This window comes from Borostomias antarcticus, assembly GCF_949987555.1.
Source record: "Borostomias antarcticus genome assembly, chromosome: 14".
NCBI classification, from domain to species: Eukaryota; Metazoa; Chordata; class Actinopteri; order Stomiiformes; family Stomiidae; genus Borostomias; species Borostomias antarcticus.
In genome coordinates, this window is record NC_140247.1 from 15,236,532 (window position 1) to 15,255,509 (window position 18,978).

Below are 18,978 nucleotides of genomic sequence, written 5' to 3' on the forward strand. Positions count from 1 at the left end.
ATCAATGTTGATGTCTGAGATTCCTATGGTCGGGCAAGTCTATATAGGCCACCGCTCTAGCCAATGTGGTTGCGCTTTGCGCAGGAACTGACCAATAGAGTCGCGCGATGGGCAGTTCTCTGAAACCCACCCTGTGCCAACAAGATTTTGTCAACAAGCAGGGGGCTACGACGTGTTGACAGCAAGGCGTTCAGAACAACTGATTTGGATTCTTGAAACTATCCTCGAATGGAAAATATGTTGTTGACAAGCTCTCAATAGGCCACATTTAGGCACACTAGTGTTGTCCAGCTTCCAAAGTCGTGCTCTCAACTATTTCAATTATGAACGGGCGGTGTTATAGGCTACGTACGTGACTGTCTGCATTCAGACATTTAAACTTTGACACAGTAATGACCAACCATATGGAACCTGGGAAATATGCCCCGGATGGAATCATCACTACAAACTCTGAATGTGAACACCCTTTCCAGTCAACTTTGACATCAACTCACTTCCAATCAGTCATGGGTCAGGGAAGTCAAGAGGTTAACTACAGTATAGGCTACCGGCATAATGTTCTGTTTATGTTCTTGAGACATACTTTGTAGTATGACCATGTGATTTCACGGTGTTCACGTACGTCAGTGTGCTACAGGTGGCGTGACTCAGTCTCCACAACAAGGTTGAAGGGCACAAAACATCGGAAGTAGAGGGCACCGCTTTGCCAATAACAAGGTGAAGTTGGCTTCATTACATAGAGAGAGAGAGAGGGAGAGAGAAAGCAGCCCTGGTCTATTAATGGTCAATGAACAAACTGTCCCGCTGGACAGAGGGGATCTTCGCTGGTCTGACAGCACCGCTTATGTCGTCATCCAAATTCCACAAGAGAGAGAGAGAGAGAGAGTGTGTGTGTGTGTACCTACCTGCATGCATGAGAGAGGGATAGAAAGATAAATAGACTGATAGTATGCAGGTATCTTGTACATACTATATTGTGTACTCCTTAACTTGTATACTTGTATAGTTATTTATATTCATGCAGACTGAATGTATGCAGGTATATATACAGTATATATATCTTATTCTATTCTATACTGCACAGTTAGTTCAACTTAGTCCCTGATATGCTGCTACCCCCCGGCACACACACACACACACACCCTTATCTAGTGTCTTCTTTCTCTTACTCTGTATCTAGTTCTCTCTTTTTCCAACCTTTCTCTATTTTTTTCAACGCTGAAACGGCAAATTTCCCCCTTTAAATATAGGATCAGATAAAGTCCTATCTTATCTTATCTCAGAGAGAGAGAGGGAGATTAGGTGTGCTTGTGTGCCTTCGTGTCTGCTTTCCAGTGCACTTTTGTGTGTGTGTGTGTGTGTGTACTAAAGCAGACACAGGCACAAAAGCACACAGAATGCCTCTCTCTCTCTCACACACACATGCACAGAAACACACACTTTCTCTTTCTCTCTCTTGTGTAATTTGGCTTCACGAGAGTAAGCCGAATGAGAGTGTGTGCTCAGGTGAGACGGTGTGTTCCTGATTATTACCAACCTGCAACACGTAGGCCTACGAGAGCCCACCATAGCCTGCTAGCCAAGTCACGGTCAGGTACAGGACCTGCTCTCTCATTGGCTAGACAGTGAAACCTGCTCTCTCATTGGCTAGACAGTGACAGGATGTGGTAGGATGGGCAGACTGGCACTGGAAGAGAGAGGTGAGCAGATCATGACTAACACACACATCAGGAGGAGTGATGGTGTTTTAGAGCATGGTAAATGGTACATTTTCAAACTTATATAGTGCTTTTCACTTTACAAAGCGCTTTACAATGGCCTCTCATTCACCCATTCACACACACACACTCACACACCAGTGGCGCCAGCAGGCCATACAAGGTGCTAGTCTGCTCACTGGGAGCAATTGGGGGTTCAGTGTCTTGCTCAGGGACACTTCGACATGTAGACTGGAGGAGGCGGGATTCGAACCGCCGACCCTACGATCATTGGACGACCCGCTCTACCTCCTGAACCACAGCCGCCCCATGAGCAGGTAGTGACTTGTACACAACAGGAGGACAACAACAACAACAACAACAGCAGCAGCTTGTGGTTACAGTACACAATGATGAGGTACACACAGTGACAGTAGTGTCCACTGATGAAATTCTTCTTTGCTCTTAACCCACCCTGTCATCCTTCCTCCAAGGGCAGCCGTGAGCAGACAGTAGGCAGGGTGCATGCTGGGACGTGCCCGGGGGCGAACCAAGCGCTCCTGTCCGTCTTCGCCAGGGATGGACAGAGTTAGTGATCTGTTCTTCTGCATGTTTTTCGCATTGGGTTCTTTTTGGGAGGAAACCCTTGCGAACACGGGGAGAACATGCAAACTCCACACAGAAAAGCCCGGAGACCTTCTCGCTGTGAGGCGTGTGTGTGAGGCGTGTGTGTGAGGCGTGTGTGTGAGGCGTGTGACTAAGTACTGCGCCACCATGCCGCATGTGAGCGATTTTGGGTTTATGTGTCTTGCTCAAGGACACTTCGGCACATTCCGGAAGCTGTAAAAATTCTTTCCTGACCACTCTCAACGAGACAATCGAGCAAGCTCCTGGAAAATGTTTGTCTATTGGCTAAGAACATTTATAGAGCAGTAAACATGGGCTAGATACTTAATAAGAGAGACATGACTAACAGGAGAGTGCACAAGATAGTTACAGAGATGGGAGCCGTGTGATGAGGGGGTCGAGGGGTCGGCTGAGGTCGTGCGCAGTGGTACGGACATGACCTGCGTGTGGCGGTCCACGCTTTAGACCTATCACGTTGCAGTCGACCAGAGATGGTGTTTGGTTAGAGTGTACTGCAAATACAGCGCGGGGGAATTATACTCAAAGACGAGAGTTAGGTAAACATCGATCCCTTTCCATCCTGGTGGTTGTGGGTTCACGGCACCTGTGCTGAGGGAACGGTACACAAGCCCGGCGTTTAGACACCCTCGGGTCCGAAGAGACGCTCGCTGAACTCTCTGATTGATCAAATCACAAGATTAGAAAAATAAGAAACCCCTTTTTTTCGTTGAGTCGATCTATTAGATCGCGCTAATCTACTGTTGTCCTAGAGCTGCAGGGGTACTGAAAAGCACTTTTACTTTCAGATTCCTTTTGAATACATTTCTTTCTCAAGGTTTCCTTTTCTTAGAAGTTGAGAAGTCACCACTTGGAGTCCCAGAGGGCAAGCCCAGAGTAATTCTCTACTAATCCCATAATGTCTGAGGGAGCAACGGGCATCTTCAGTGTCTGCATCTCAAGACTGAAGACTCCAGACTCCAGATCTGTTTATTGCCATGTATGGTTCACACACACTAGGAGTTTGACTAGTGTTAAGGCGTACGCTGGTGTAGACGACACACGACAGGGTGCAGGACAGGACATGACAGTGCAAAACAGTACAAACAGCAGTGCAAATACAAAATACAAAATCCCAAAGAACAGTGCAACAACATGCAGTGCAATGTACAAATCACGATATAATGTAAAAAAAAAGAATAAAGGGGGAGGCACAATTCAAGTGTACAGTATGTATTATATACAGAATGGGGTGTGGTGAGGGTATGTACTGTGTGTGTGTGTGTGTGGAGAGAGTAGTGTAGTGGGTGAGCGGTGTTATGTACAGTGAGTGGTATGTGTGTGTGTCGTTAGGTGTGTGGAACAGTCAGAGGTCGTGTGCAAGTGGTTCTGGGGGTATAGAATCAGTTTGTTGGGGCGGGGGGGGGGCGTCACTGGGGGGCACAAGCCTTGTTAATGAGTCTGATGCTCGTGGGAAAGAAAGCTCTTATGGCAAGTGGACCCGGTCCGGATGGACCAGGCCAGAGGGACCTGCCAGAGGGGGTCAAAAAGACCGGGATGGGAGGGGTCGGCCGCGACCTTATTGATCCGTTTTAGGGTCCTGGAGGCATGCAGCTCCTGTAGGGATGACAGTCTACAGCCGAACACCCTCTCAGGGGAGCGGATGATGCTCTGCAGTCTGGCCTCATCCTTGTCTGTAGCAGCTGAGAACCAGATGGTGATGGAGGAGGTGAGGATGGACTCCATGATTGAGGCGTAGAAGAATGAAAAAGTGGAATAGAACCCGTACACTGAGACCGGGGCAATCGGGAGTGTAAGAAAGTGGTGTTTATTCCAACAACCAACAACAACGTTTCGACCCTTGGGTCTTTGTCATGTGTAGAAGAGTACCATCATCGCCTTTGGCATCTCTACACTGTCCCTCAACTGCTACATCCTGACAATATTCCAGTTCAAACAGCCAAGATCTGAGAGTTTGACGGCTTGGTTGCGTAACAAGTTCCAGAGCAATGGCCGCTCTCCAATGTCCTTATCTTGGCCTGAGTCAGCTCTCTGCAGGCTGGCCGACCGCCCATCATTGCCCACCGCTGTTCCAGGACAATGAGCACCGGAGGACATGTTGGTCCGCCCTCCTCGCCCGCCGGGTCTGACTGGACTGATGGCGATTGGTCAACCCAGTCGGATGGATGGAACGGGGTCGTGTGAGGTAACATTAACTCGTATGACATCATATTGTACCCATGAGAAAAGTTCACGTTTCAGGGTTTCCTCGTCGATTGTCATATCCGAGAAGAGATATGTGTCGTATTTGAGAAGATTGAGAGGAACAGGAGTTCTCAGGAACCGGAGGGAACAGAAATGTGTCTCAGTCTTTTTTCACCAACCAAGACTTGACGGCAGGGGCGTTCCGGGGGGGGGGGGGGGTGGAACTGAGTACCCAGGGCCCCAGTAGGGAGGGAGGGGGCCCTTGAAAATCCTGGAATTTGTTAGGATCGACAAGGCTGCCAAGTCTCATGCATTGGGAGGGGGGGGGGGGGGGAGCCGTCCCGGGGGCTTGTGACTAAGTGAAAAAAGGTGGGGGGGGGGCACAGAGGGGGCCCACAGAGATTGTTCATGTATAGGGCCCAGAATCTTGTGGAACGCCCCTGCCTGAGGGTGTGAGCAGGGCGACAGGGTACAGTATGCCTACTGTAATGAGATGAGAAGTGTCAGGTCTTGGGTGGGAAAGGATAAAGACATGTTTCTTCTGGAAAAAGACATTCTTCCTGATAATGGCCGTACCACACACACACACACACGCAGACACAAAGACACACACACGCACTGTAATGGATTTTTAACTGATCTAGTCAAAAAGGATTTGCCAAGATTCGCTCAAACAGGTTAAGTCTGGTTTATTGAGAAAACATACGAGCGCAAGGACTTCAGGACAACGCACGTGAGTGGTTTATCCAAGTGAAGTGCCCCCCTCTGGTCTTGCGCGGCCTTATATTCAAGCAATACACAGGTATGGCGCTTCCAGGATGTGATTGGCTAACCCATTGTACACGTCATCAACAGTGGTCGAGGGATACAGAGAAAGCGCGGTACACTTTGAATATAGACAATGGAATAATGGCCTAGGCCAAACGGGAAGTCTGAGGTGTGAGGTCTTCCTGTCATGGTGAGGACACCACGGCAGGGGTGTTTGTCCTTACAAAGAAGAGAGGAAGACAGAGGTTTAGAGGTGTTTGGAATAGCAAAGGCAGCGGACTGGGTCAATAGGTTTTAAGAACATAGGCTGACATCTGAAAGGTCTTGAGGCCAGTTGTAAAATTCCATGACAGCACGCACAGACGCACACGCGTGTGTGCAAACCTCGTCCTGTCTAAAACATGACTCCCGCAAGCCCACGCCCACTGCTCGATATAGGTTGTTTACATCCTGAGGACCAGCTGTGGTCATGTGAGGATCAGTGACCATGTGTCACATAGTAGGAGGCCCATGACCTAAAACAAGCGTAGAGGAGCTGGAGTGGTCCTAGGAGTGATTCTGTTAGGAGTGGTCCTAGGAGTGATTCTGTTAGGAGTGGTCCTAGGAGTGATTCAGTTAGGAATGGTCCTAGGAGGGATTCAGTTAGGAGTGGTCCTGGGAGTGATTCTGTTAGGAGTGGTCCTAGGAGTGATTCTGTTAGGAGTGGTTCTATATGAGTGATTCTGTTAGGAGTGGTTCTATATGAGTGATTCTGTTAGGAGTGGTTCTATATGAGTGAATCTGTTAGGAGTGGTTCTATATGAGTGATTCTGTTAGGAGTGGTTCTATATGAGTGATTCTGTTAGGAGTGGTTCTATATGAGTGATTCTGTTAGGAGTGGTTCTATATGAGCGATTCTGTTAGGAGTGGTTCTATATGAGTGATTCTGTTAGGAGTGGTTCTATATAAGTGATTATGTTAGGAGTGGTTCTTTATGGGTGATTCTGTTAGGAGTGGTTCTATATGAGTGATTCTGTGAGGAGTAGTTCTATACAGTAGGAGTAATTCTGTTAGGAGTGGGGTCCTTATAAGTTCAGGGACCTTTGGGTTAGTCACCTTTGACCATGATAGGACATATCATGAATTGTCCTTATTGGGGAAGGCCCAGAGTCATGGGGCCTGTCTCAGGGGCAGATATTGAGTTTACACGCAGGTTGTTTACAGTATGTTTTCCCCACCTGTTTTTCCTCATCACGAGAGCTGAATGACCACTTACTGTCACGTGCTACACATGCTATAGATGAATGGCACTGCTCAAATTACCTCCCAACTTTACCGACTATACTCTTCAGTCTCCACCTGCCAATCCCAAACTAATCCACTGAATGTTTTAACAATAAACGCTTGTGCTTGGACCGGTAAACTAGGAAAATGTACAGTATCAACAACATTGGTGTCATGTAGCCTAGCCTAGATAATAATTCCGAAAGATATGGACTCAGAACGCCCCCTGCTGGTGCTGAAGTATTCTGTGACACCATGTGCAGCGCGCGGCCCATTTGTTTTGCTGCTCGGTGGGTCATAACTCTCCTCACGTGTGTGTGTGTGTGTGTGTGTGTGTGTGTGTGTGTGTGTGTGTGTGTGTGTGTGTGTGTGTGTGTGTGTGTGTGTGTGTGTAACAGAGTTTTTAAAATGTTACAATGTCTCCCCCTATAGGTCGCCCGGCACAGTGCAGCCCCAGACTAGCGACCAGAGCCAGCTGACTCCCGAGACACAGGACTGTCCTGGTTGGACACTCTCCTGATCCAAATTAAGACACGGGGCTCAGCGACCATAAGTGACATATTTCCACTAGCAGCACAGATGGAGAAAACATAGATAATAAGGAGATACACTGAGATACAGAGAAAGAAAGATGGAGATAGAAAGAGAGAGAGAGGCAGGGAGGGAGAAAGAGAGAGCGAGACAGGGGGGAAGAGAAGAGTGAATGAATGAGAACGTGAGAGAGAGAGAGAGAGAGAGAGAGAGAGAGAGAGAGAGAGAGAGAGAGAGAGAGAGAGAGGTGGACTAATAAATCCAGGGAGATAAACTTGTCAACACACATCCACAAAGTCATTGTAGCTAACATCGTAGCCTACTGTAGCTAACATGAAAATGTCACATTCCCTCCACCCACATCCTTGGCACAGGATATGGGGAAAGGGAGTGGCGAACATGGATGACATGTGTATGTCCTTGTGAGCTCTCGGTGTGCAATTTGACAACTTATTGAACAGGATCACCGCAACAAAGACTGTCTGCGAAGAAAGAACCATGGATATCAATCTGATAGTTAGCCTATAGTAGTAGACCACACAGTGTGCTCATTCATTCCAAGGACCGGAGCACAGACGACTACCCTGCCTCTCCTCAAACAAAGCTGCTAGTGCACCGTGAAAATGGGCTGTGAATCCGCTCCTCTCTCCCATAATTGAGATTAAATGAATCATCAATCTATTTGGCAATTTAATTACGTTTTGACGTCATCGCTCTCCGTGTCGAGGGAGGGGAGGTGTGTGTGTTTTGCGCTGATTCTGGCAGTTATGCAACGCGCAGGGAAGCAAGCGCTCCACGAGGCGAATATGAGGATTTAACACTTGCTATTAGTAAGTAGCCTACGCTACTAATACACTCCATTTCTCATTTTATTCCACCCAGCTGACTCGTGGCTTTATGTTGTGGGGGTAACTAGGCTTGGTGGTGGGGTTTGGCCACTCTGAGCCGTACCAAATCTGCTCCAGTCCCATTCTCCTCTGTTCTTCTCACCCCTCCTCTTGGAAAAGTCCGTTCTTCTCTGCACATCACGGGCGAGTTGGGGGCGTCGCTAAAGCATTCAGTCCACCAGAGTCCAACCGTTGCTGGTATCAACGGCAAATGAACGGCGATGACCCCCCTCTCCACCACTATGGCTTTCTTCGCGAGGTAAGTAGCTGTTTATCTTGAGACACTGACAGTGGCGGCTGTTCCGTTTGTTAAACGGCATCAGGTTCGCCGTTTAACGCACGCGGCATCATCTCTTGTGTATGAAGCCTGGAGTGGAGTGCCTGTGAGCGCGAGCGCAATGTTTTGGGTTGAGAGCGGCAGAGCTCGCGCCGCCACCCAGCCATGTTGTAGTACGCGACCGCGCTACGAAGTCAGACGAGACAGCTAATGGTAGCTAATGTCTTACCGCAAGAGACTCGATAAGCCCAACGTTTTCTCACACATAACACCCTTTGGTTAGGATGACGGTGTAAGCTACGCAGCGCTATCGATTGTCCTTGTTTTTGGTGCCAGTAAGTTTATATCTGCGGGTGTGAAGGAGAGATCAGGACCACGGCGCTTGTGGACAGCAACCTCATGGTGCTCGTGCTACTGGCTTCAGTTGAATTTGGCGCTGTCCACATTCCCATAGTGCTGAAAAGACCATCTTCTCCCAGTGTCCACTTCAGGAACCAAGATGGTTGTCGCTTTCAAAATCGTTATTGGGAAATTAAAACAGCTTGTCTAAGCGACATGTGTAATCAACCTCCATCTGGTCCCAAAAGAGCCACCCGCGTCTTCTGCATGTGGCCTAGACTTAAGAGACATGTGTTTATATAGCCTACTGGTAATAACGAACCTATTTCCATAGTAGGCTTAGAAACATGTGTGTTTATATACTGGTAACAAGCCTATCTATATAGCAGGCTTGTAGACATGTGTGTTCATACTAGTAAGGAGTCTTATTTCTAGCAGGATTATAGACATGTGTGTTTATACACTGGTAATAATGATCTAGCAGGCTTATTGACGTGTGTTTGTACACTGGTAATAATGATCCTATTTCTATAGCAGGCTTATAGGCATGTGTGTTTATACACTGGTAAAATCAAGCTTATTTCTATAGCAGGTTTATAGACATGCATGTTTATACATTGGTAATAACGAGCCTATTTCTATTGCAGGCTTATAGATGTGTGTTCATACTGGTAATGAGCCTGTTTCTATAGCAGTTCATGTTGTTGTTTCCTGACATGCATTGGTGATAGAAAACACAATTCAAAGCTTTGTAGCATCAAGTGACCCAAATGGACAGGTTTTTTTTTCTGACGGCCTGAGCCTAAAAACCTTGCAGAGCCCCTATGACCCTATGACCCCTGACACTCTCTGAGTATCAATAACCTGGCAGCAAAACACATGTGTAAAGAGGACCTGCGACACCGGCTGTGCCTACGTGGTGGAATGTAGGATCTGTTCAATCGGGTTCATTGATCCCCCCGACCGACCGACCGACCAACCCGAGCCCGCTGGACCGCTGGGTCCCAGGAGCAGCAGACGGGCACATTAATCGACCGGGCCGAACCAGAAATGGGGTTATTAGAGAGCGGAGCAGCCAGCCTAGACCCCGAGCGGGCTGACCCCAGCGGGCTCGGCGGCCTGGATATCTGGGTCGAGTGGCACGGAGGGACCGGGGGGGGGGGGGGGGGACGGGACCGTGGTGGTGGAGCCGTAGAAGTTCAGCTCAGCTCAACGCAGCCGGGCTGTGTTCAGCTTATCCCAACGCAGCCAGACTGTGGTGGTCGTAGGTCCGTTTGATCGCTAGTCTAACTAGCGAAACGACCCATTAGGAAGCATTTTTACTTCACCGAGTTCAACTCGGAATGCCACATTGTGTTTTTCTTCACAATCCCTTGATCTACTCTCTAGAAAACTCTAGAAATAAAGGTCGCTCTGTCCGTTCGTCACACTAGAGCAGCCCTCTGAGAGAAAGGGCCCTGTGGACCAGTCCGTCCCTGTTGTGGTAGATGGGCTGGCAGATATGGGAGCTAATGATAATTATGCAGTGGGCGGGAGTTATGCAACTGCTCCTGTCGGGTCTAAAGAGCTGTAGCGCTGTGTGGGCGGGACTCTCACCTCCACCGCTCTCACCCCCTGTCCGTCATCCACACCGCTCTCACCCCCCGTCTGTCATCCACACTGCTCTCACCCCCAGTCTGTCATCCACACCACCTCCACCGCTCTCACCTCCCGTCTGTCATCCACCCCGCCTCCGAGGGCTCGACAGGGGCTTCTTTACTCCACACTGCGAGGCTTATAGATTCAAAGAGACACTGAAATGCATTATGGTCCTAATAAGCGGCCGTGTGCGTACGCTGAGGTCGTATCTACTGTACCAGTGTTTGCTGTTGACTGGGGTGTTTGTCTTTGCGGTGCAGCGGTTGGTTTGAGGCTCGATGTCGTACTGGTTTGACCGGTTGGAAGGTTGATGGGATGGGTTAAGACTCGGGTCGTGATCTCCAGTGTGTGTGTGTGTGTGTGTGTGTGTGTGTGTGTGTGTGTGTGTGTGTGTGCGCGCTTGCGTGTGTCCTTTGGTAGCTGCGTCTGACGTATAGCAGTCTGTCACATGTACAGTGGGGAAATTATATAGTACAGTAGGTCACATGACACCTCTGGGACTGCTCAGGGATATGCCTCTCTCTCTCTCTCTCTCTCTCTCTCTCTCTCTCTCTCTCTCTCTCTATCTCTCGTTCTCTCACTTTTTTCTCTCCCTCACTCTCTTTTTCTCTGTTTCACTTTCTCGGCTTCTCTCTCTTTTTCTCTTTCTTTCTCTCTCCATTTCTCTCTCCATGGTTCTGTCTTGCAGAACTAGGTTAGCCCCCTCTCACTTTAAAAACACCCAGGACACCTTTATCTCAGCTGTTGGTCATGCGCGCACGCACGTGTGTGTGTGTTTGTGTGTGGTGTGTACACTGTAAAAATGTCATTAAATTCACAGTAATTTACTGTTTCTGCCCAGTTAATTACTGTGAAGATTTTTTTTACAGTATAGTATTGTGTAATAGGTGTAAAAACACAGTATTAAACATGCTACTGCAAAAATCACAGTATTAAACACAATAATGTAGAAAATATAACAGTAGCAGTCCCACTGCTGTAGAAATTCACTGTAATCATTAGACTACTGTAGAAAATCACACCCATTAGACTACTGTGGAAATTCAGTTTGCATCATCATTTGCATGAGATCACAGTAACCTTTATACTAGTATATATACTTGCTTTTGTGTGTGTGCTTGCGTGTGTGTGTGCTTGTGTGTGTGTGTGTGTGTGTGTGTGTGTATCCCCATCCACCCCCATCAGTATCGTCTTGTTCACAGACACAGATCCTCAAGGACACTTCTCTCTCTCCATTCATTATTGCATGTTCCTCTCTCTCTCTCTCTCTCTCTCTGTCTTCCCCTCTCTCTCCCACCCTCTCCCCCCCTCTCTCTCTCCCCCTCTCTCTTTCTCTCTCTATATATATCTCTATCCATCTCTCCCTATCTATCTATCTATCTATCTATCTATCTATCTATCTATCTATCTATCTATCTATCTATCTATCTATCTATCTATCTATCTATCTATCTATCTATCTATCTATCTATCTATCTATCTCTCTCCCTTCCCCCCTCTCTCTTTCTCTCTTTCTCTATATCCCTCTCACCCTCTCACCCTCTCTCTCTCTCTCTCTCTCTCTCTCTCTCTCTATCTATCTATCTATCTATCTATCTATCTATCTATCTCTCTCTCTCTCTCTCTCTCTCTCTCTCTCTCTCTCTCTCTCCCCCTCTCTCTTTCATTTCTCTCTGATACAGCAGCACACATTAGTATGACTGAGCACTCTGACCACGACCAGGCAATTACTGGAGGGAAATGAACAAAGCAATCTGGAGAGGATGTGCGCGCGAGTGCCAGCCTAGATAGACTCACCCTGCTGCCGTTACAGAGACAGTCATCCTTATAGACCGTCATCCTTATAGACCGTCATCTTTATAGACCGTCAGCGTGTGGCTGAACACAGCAGAGAACGTTTGCCTCAACATCAACTGAGATCTGTTCCAAACAGTACAGTGACCAATAATGTATCAAAAAAAAAAAAATTAAATAAAAAAAATGTGCGTTCAGCGGTATGGTTTAAGCAAGCAAAGTCAATGACGGTTAGCGGCTAAGCTAATGTACGCTGAACCGATGCAACGGAGAAGCTGTCCGTTGTAATTACAGTAGCGCTAACGCCCAGGGCGGCGATACACACCCTCTCCGCTGCCTCTGGTAGGAGATTCGGGGGCAGCCTGGAGATTTCACGTTACATAAAAGCGCGCCCAGGCGCTCTCTGCTCGAGCCGGCGCGCGGTAAACCAAGGTCTTTGCGGTGGCGGATTTTGCCGGATCTCGGCAGCCCCATTGGTCAAGTGTTCCCTGTAGGGCATCGTGGGTAGCGTAGTCCGTTTCTGCTGATCCGAGGGACATTAATGTTTGAATTAGCCACGTGACAGTGACATATGGGCTTGGTTCAGAGTGAGCCCGGGGCAGAACAGAGCTTAGGCCTGCTGGTGTGTGTGTGTGTGTGTGTGTGCGCGCGCGTGTGTGTGTGTGTGTGTGTGCGTGTGTGTGCATGTGTGTAGGTGTTTTTATGATGATAGTGCATAATAGACTGTGCAGAGTGAAGGGCAGTGAGTCTGGTGTGTGTGTGCGTGTGTGTGTGCATGTGGGTGTGTCTGTGTGTGTGTGGGTGTGTGTACGTGTGGGTGGGTGTATGTGTGTGTGTGTGTGTGTGTGTTTGTGTACGTGTGGGTGTGTGTACGTGTGTGTGGGTGTATACATGGGTGTGTGTCTTTGCGTGTGCGTGTACGTGTGGGTGTGTGTGTACGTGTGGGTGTGTGCGTAGGGGTGATTAACGGAAAAATGCTTCACCTTTCTTGTTACAAAATAAACTGTCTTCAGACTCTACAGAGAGATCATCCAACATGTTCACCACCATGCCTCCTAAACATACTGTATATACTATTAATATCATCGCACACATCACCAACAGAGCCTGAACTCTTCCTACTAATGTGGACATAAAGTTTTCATTCATAAATTATCATGTAGCAAGTTTTACTCATCTCTTCTCCTCTCTTCTATTATCTTCTCCTCCTGTTCTCTCTACTCTGTTCTCTTTCTCTTCTCTTCTCTTCTCTTCTCTTCTCTTCTCTTCTCTTCTCTTCTCTTCTCTTCTCTTCTCTTCTCTTCTCTTCTCTTCTCTTCTCTTCTCTTCTCTCTTCTCCTCTCCTCTCTCCTCTTTTCCTCTTCTGTTCTCTCCTCTCTCCTCGTTTCTCCTCTTCTCTTCTCCTCTCCTCTCTTCTCTCCTCTCTTATCCTCTCCTCTTCTCTCCCCTCTCTCCTCTTTTCTCCTCTTCTCTTCTCTCCTCTTCTCCTCTCCTCCTCTCTTCTCTCCTCTTCTCCTCTCTTCTCTTCTCTCCTCTCCTCTTCTCTCCTCCTCTTCTCTTCTCCTCTCTTCTCCTCTCTTCTCTCCTCTTCTCTCCTCCTCTTCTCCTCTCCTCTCTTCTCTTCTCTCCTCTTCTCTCCTCCTCTCTTCTCTTCTCTTCTCTCTAGGGATGCATCGGCAAATAAAATAACATAGTGGCCGATGTTATGTCGCAACAATTATGTATTTTTTTGTTGCAAAATATAGCCTACCCAGCTACAGATTCGGAGAAGATCCGTGACGTAACACTGCAAACGCACGTGTAGTTTGCTTTCAAATGAAAGTGAAATCAAAATCGGCGTTTTGGAACCAAAAACTTCATTTCTTTGTTTCCCTGGCACAAAAGAGGGAATTAAAATAAAATAAACATCGGCCATCGGCCGGATTGTTATTTTAAACATCGGCATCGGCATCGGCCCAGAATTTTGCAATCGGTGCATCCCTACTTCTCTCACCTCCTGCCCCTGGTCATGAATAAGTGATACAGCAGAGAACAGATGAGGTCTGACAGAGAATGTGATGCTTGGTTGAGTTGTGTTATCGCTGAGCACGGCGCGTGTCTCAGGAGTGTGTGTGTGTGTGTGTGTGTGTGGGCGCTGGCGTTGGTGTTGAGGATTCTGCAGCTGCTCGAGTTGTCTATGGTGCAGTCAGTCAGTCACACAGTTAAGTTGTCTGTGGTGCAGTCAGTCAGTCAGTCAGTCAGTCAGTCAGTCAGTCAGTCAATCAGTCAGTCAGTCACACAATAGAATAGAATAGAATAGAATAGAATAGAATAGAATAGAATAGAATAGAATAGAATAGAATCTCGCCATATATAACCAGTACAGGTACAGGAACATTGGAATTCTTGTTATTGCTTTTCTTTACAATATCTACTAATCAGCACTAATCAATCCCTCAATCCAGTCCTAGGTACGCAGCTAGACATTAAAGGTTCCCAATCTGGCCATTTACTATCCGAAGTGTAGCAGTCTATCAAATTGATGGACTGCAATTTGAGTAGAGTTGTATGGTGCAGTCAGTCAGTCAGTCAGTCAGTCAGTCAGTCAGTCAGTCAGTCAGTCAGTCAGTCAGTCAGTCAGTCACACAGTTAAGTTGTCTATGATGCAGTCAGACACAGTTAAGTTGTGTATGATGCAGTCAGACACACAGTTAAGTTGTCTATGATGCAGTCAGACACATAGTACGAATGTGGAATTGCTTCCATGCTGGTGGTGTCGTTTAGACCGTGGCGAGTCGACCTTTCAATCACCTCTCTGTGCTCGACGGTTCTTGTCTGGCACAATGGAACCAATCGGCTGTTCCGAAAAACATGTAAAATACCCGCCCATCACCTGTCATTCCAGGCAGACTCAAGTAAAAAAAATGTCAAGTCGTATTTGGACTTTGGACTGGTGGAGAGGACAGCCCTGCTGAAGGAGTCTTCTGTCCAGGGGAGGCGAGGTGAGCGGCAGCCTTGACTCAGACTCGAGCCCTGGAGCTGCTCCGCTAGCCTGGAATGACCATCCCGTTCTTGCGAGCTCACATTCTGTTTCACTAACGCAGAACGGTCTGGCCTTCGCCTCCTCCAGAGCAATTATGCCAAAATCCAGACCATACCGGGCCAATCAGGGACTGCGTTTTAATGGCTGTCCCGCCCCACAGTGGAAAGCAGCCCCTGATTGGTTCGTGTCCCTGCCGCTCGCTAAACAAACATGGCGGCTCCCGAGTGGTAACGTTAACGTTAGAAGAATAAACACAGCTATAAGTGCAGTTATTGCATGAATAGACTTTATCACAATACTTAAACAAGAACAAGAGTATGCACTAGTGGAGTTTCTCGGTGGAAAATACGTTTTTGCCGTTCTTCCGACTGGATTTGGCAAATGTTTGCTGAACGCTGATTGGCTGAAGGTGTTTGTCTGTCAAGGCAAGTACCCCCGCCCACATAATCGCTTTCTATGGGGCGAAGGCCAGACCGATATTGTGGAGCGAAGCAGTGAGCTCGCTAGATCAGGATGGTCATACCAGGCTACTGTTCCGGACCAGACCAGACCAGGCCTTCACTGGCTCATTATCTATTCATATATGGACCCAGGACCTGTGTTTCTTATTGAGATGGTAAACATTACTCAAGGCGAGCTTGCATACATTGGTGGATGTATTGAAACTAGCGTGTACAGGAGGTGACTGTAACAAAATTTTCTGACAAAAGCATTACAGGGCCGAAACGTTCTAATCTTTGAGAGAGACGTATCAGCTATCTACTCCAACACAATACAGAAGGACGGTTGGGTGGCCATGGCAACAGCCAATGAGAAGCGGGCAGAGAGGAGGGAGGCCGTCGGCCAGATGGAACGGCCAGTGAGAGTAGACAGCAGCCCCACGCCTGGCGTCTGTGTCGGCCTGGGCTGAAGCTGGCGTTCGGGCAGTTGGCACGTCCGTCCCCACTGGGGGGCGTGGCTCTCGCCCAGGACCCTGACGCTAGGCCAATTGAGCCTCGTTAGCGCCCCCTGCTGTGAGAGGCAGAGAGTGAGAGAGAGACACACACAGCCCAAGAGAGGCTGGAATCAAACATGGCTGACTGGTAATGTGTGCCTGTCCTCGAGCTTTTAAAAAAAAAAATCTGGGGTCCTTTGGTTTTACAGGCCTGTCTGCTAGACTTTGCCACAGGTTAACTTGGCTGTGGTCTGTTGACTAAGACACCCTCTTGTGTGGGCTATAGGTGTTCTCAGGTCTAGCCCCCACTACTGAGGACTGTCTATCGGTTCTAACCCCCACTACCGAGGAGTGTCTATCGGTTCTAAACCCCACTACTGAGGAGTGACAATCGGTTCTAACCCCCACTACTGAGGAGTGTCTATGGGTTCTAACCCCCTACCGTTCCTGTGTTTCAGCAGGTAGTCTCTGAGGGAGGGCACGCAGATGGAGTCTCTCTTCGGAGGTGAGCTGGGTCTGCTCTCCGGCGGGGAGGGGCTTAGGGACGACGGCTGCGGCGTGGCAGTGGGCGTGGCCTGGCCGGTGCCGTCCGCCATCCTCCCCGACGACATGTACCCCGCCTCCCACTTCGCCCTGGCCGCCGCCTACCACGACATCAAGACGCGCCTGGCCAGCCTGGAGCGCGAGAACAGCAGCATCAAGAGGAAGCTGAAGAACTACGAGGTGAAGGTAACAGTAAGGGCCTGAACCTGAACCCCCGAGCGTTCCACCCCTTACTACTTAAAACACAGACTAGAGCATCCAACCCCTTACTACTTAAAACACCGACTAGAGCGTCCAACCCCTTATTACTTAACACACCGACTAGAGCATCCAACCCCTTACTACTTAACACACCGACTAGAGCGTCCAACCCCTTACTACTTAACACACCGACTAGAGCGTCCAACCCCTTACTACTTAACACACCGACTAGAGCGTCCAACCCCTTATTACTTAACACACCGACTAGAGCGTCCAACCCCTTACTACTTAACACACCGACTAGAGCGTCCAACCCCTTACTACTTAACACACCGACTAGAGCATCCAACCCCTTATTACTTAACACACCGACTAGAGCGTCCAACCCCTTACTACTTAACACACCGACTAGAGCATCCAACCCCTTATTACTTAACACACCGACTAGAGCGTCCAACCCCTTACTACTTAACACACCGACTAGAGCGTCCAACCCCTTACTACTTAACACACCGACTAGAGCATCCAACCCCTTATTACTTAACACACCGACTAGAGCGTCCAACCCCTTACTACTTAACACACCGACTAGAGCATCCAACCCCTTACTACTTAACACACCGATTAGAGCATCCAACCCCTTATTACTTAACACACCGACTAGAGCGTTCAACCCCTTACTACTTAACACACCGATTAGAGCGTCCAACCCCTTACAACTTAACACACCAACTAGAGCGTCCAACCTATACTACTTAACACAGCAACTAGAGCGTTCAACCCATACTACTTAACACAACGATTAGAGCGTTCGACCCCTTATTACTTAACACACCGACTAGAGCGTCCAACCCCTTACTACTTAACACACCAACTAGAGCGTCCAACCCATACTACTTAACACAGCAACTAGAGCGTTCAACCCCTTATTACTTAACACAAAGACTAGAGCATCCAACCCCTACTCAACACAGCAACTAGAGTGTTCGACCCATACTACTTAACACAGCGACTAGACCCCGCCCCCACAGCTGAGACGACTGAGTCATCTCCCATTACAAAACACAGCGCACCCAGCAGCGGCGACGCGGACGGCGACAGGTCTGATATCCGGGGGGATCTGGAGCCATCTGCCGCACGCTGGCGTCCGTTCTGAGCGCGGCCCACGGACCAGATGTACAGTACGGTACCGAATCAGCTCAGATCTCCCAGAGCTGTAGGCCCCACCCCCCCTGAACACGGGCATGTGTCAGATCCACATGTCAGAGGACGTTGACGGGGGTTATGGAAATCTGCGTTCTGTCCTGTCTTTCTCTTCGCTCTCATCCGCTCCTTTAATCATCCCTTCCTTTCATGTTGGTTTTTATCCTCTCCTCACGCCCGGTATCCCTGCTTTAATACACCCTTTCTCTTTCTCTCTATCCCTCTTTCATCTTTATAAAGACATTAGGTTTATTTTAATCCTCTGCTCTCCTCTCCTCCCCTCCCCTCTCTTTTCCTCCTCTCCTCTTTTCCTCTTCTCTCCTCCCCTCTCCACCCGTCCCCTCTCTTCTCCTCTCCTCTCCCCTCCTCCCCTCCCCTCTCCTTTCCTTCTCTCCTACTCTTTTCTTCTCCTCTCCTCCCTTCTCATCTCCTCTCCCCTCCTCTCCTCCCCTCCTCCCCTCTAGTTTCCTATGATCAGTGAGTTCGGGGAGGAGAGGAGTCTGTGCTGCTCCTGTGAACCCAAGAACACCAGCCTCCTGCAGTCAGAGACCACCAACCTGCAGCAGAGAGTCAACTCCCTCACTCAGGAGGTAAGGGAGAGGAGTCAACTCCCTCACTCAGGAGGTAGGAGAGAGGAGTCAACTCCCTCACTCAGGAGGTAGGAGAGAGGAGTCAACTCCCTCACTCAGGAGGAAGGGGAGAGGAGTCAACTCCCTCACTCAGGAGGTAGGGGAGACGAGTCAACTCCCTCACTCAGGAGGAAGGGGAGAGGAGTCAACTCCCTCACTCAGGAGGAAGGGGAGACGAGTCAACTCCCTCACTCAGGAGGAAGGGGAGAGGAGTCAACTCCCTCACTCAGGAGGAAGGGGAGAGGAGTCAACTCCCTCACTCAGGAGGTAGGAGAGAGGAGTCAACTCCCTCACTCAGGAGGTAGGGGAGAGGAGTCAACTCCCTCACTCAGGAGGTAGGGGAGAGGAGTCAACTCCCTCACTCAGGAGGTAGGGGAGACGAGTCAACTCCCTCACTCAGGAGGAAGGGGAGAGGAGTCAACT

General features: G+C 48.8%; 1 protein-coding gene across 1 annotated transcript in view; it reads left to right on the forward strand.

Moving 5' to 3' along the window:
* Positions 1 to 16,465: 16,465 nt before the first annotated feature.
* LOC311318024 (TANK-binding kinase 1-binding protein 1-like) overlaps positions 16,466 to 18,978 on the forward strand; it is a gene marked incomplete at both ends in the record, with an annotated part of 7,324 nt that continues 4,811 nt past the window's right edge. The window contains 2 exons of the mRNA XM_084449206.1: positions 16,466 to 16,708; positions 18,391 to 18,516. Of these exons, the coding sequence (XP_084305332.1) occupies positions 16,466 to 16,708; positions 18,391 to 18,516 (369 nt within the window). The remainder of the gene's footprint in view (positions 16,709 to 18,390; positions 18,517 to 18,978) is intronic.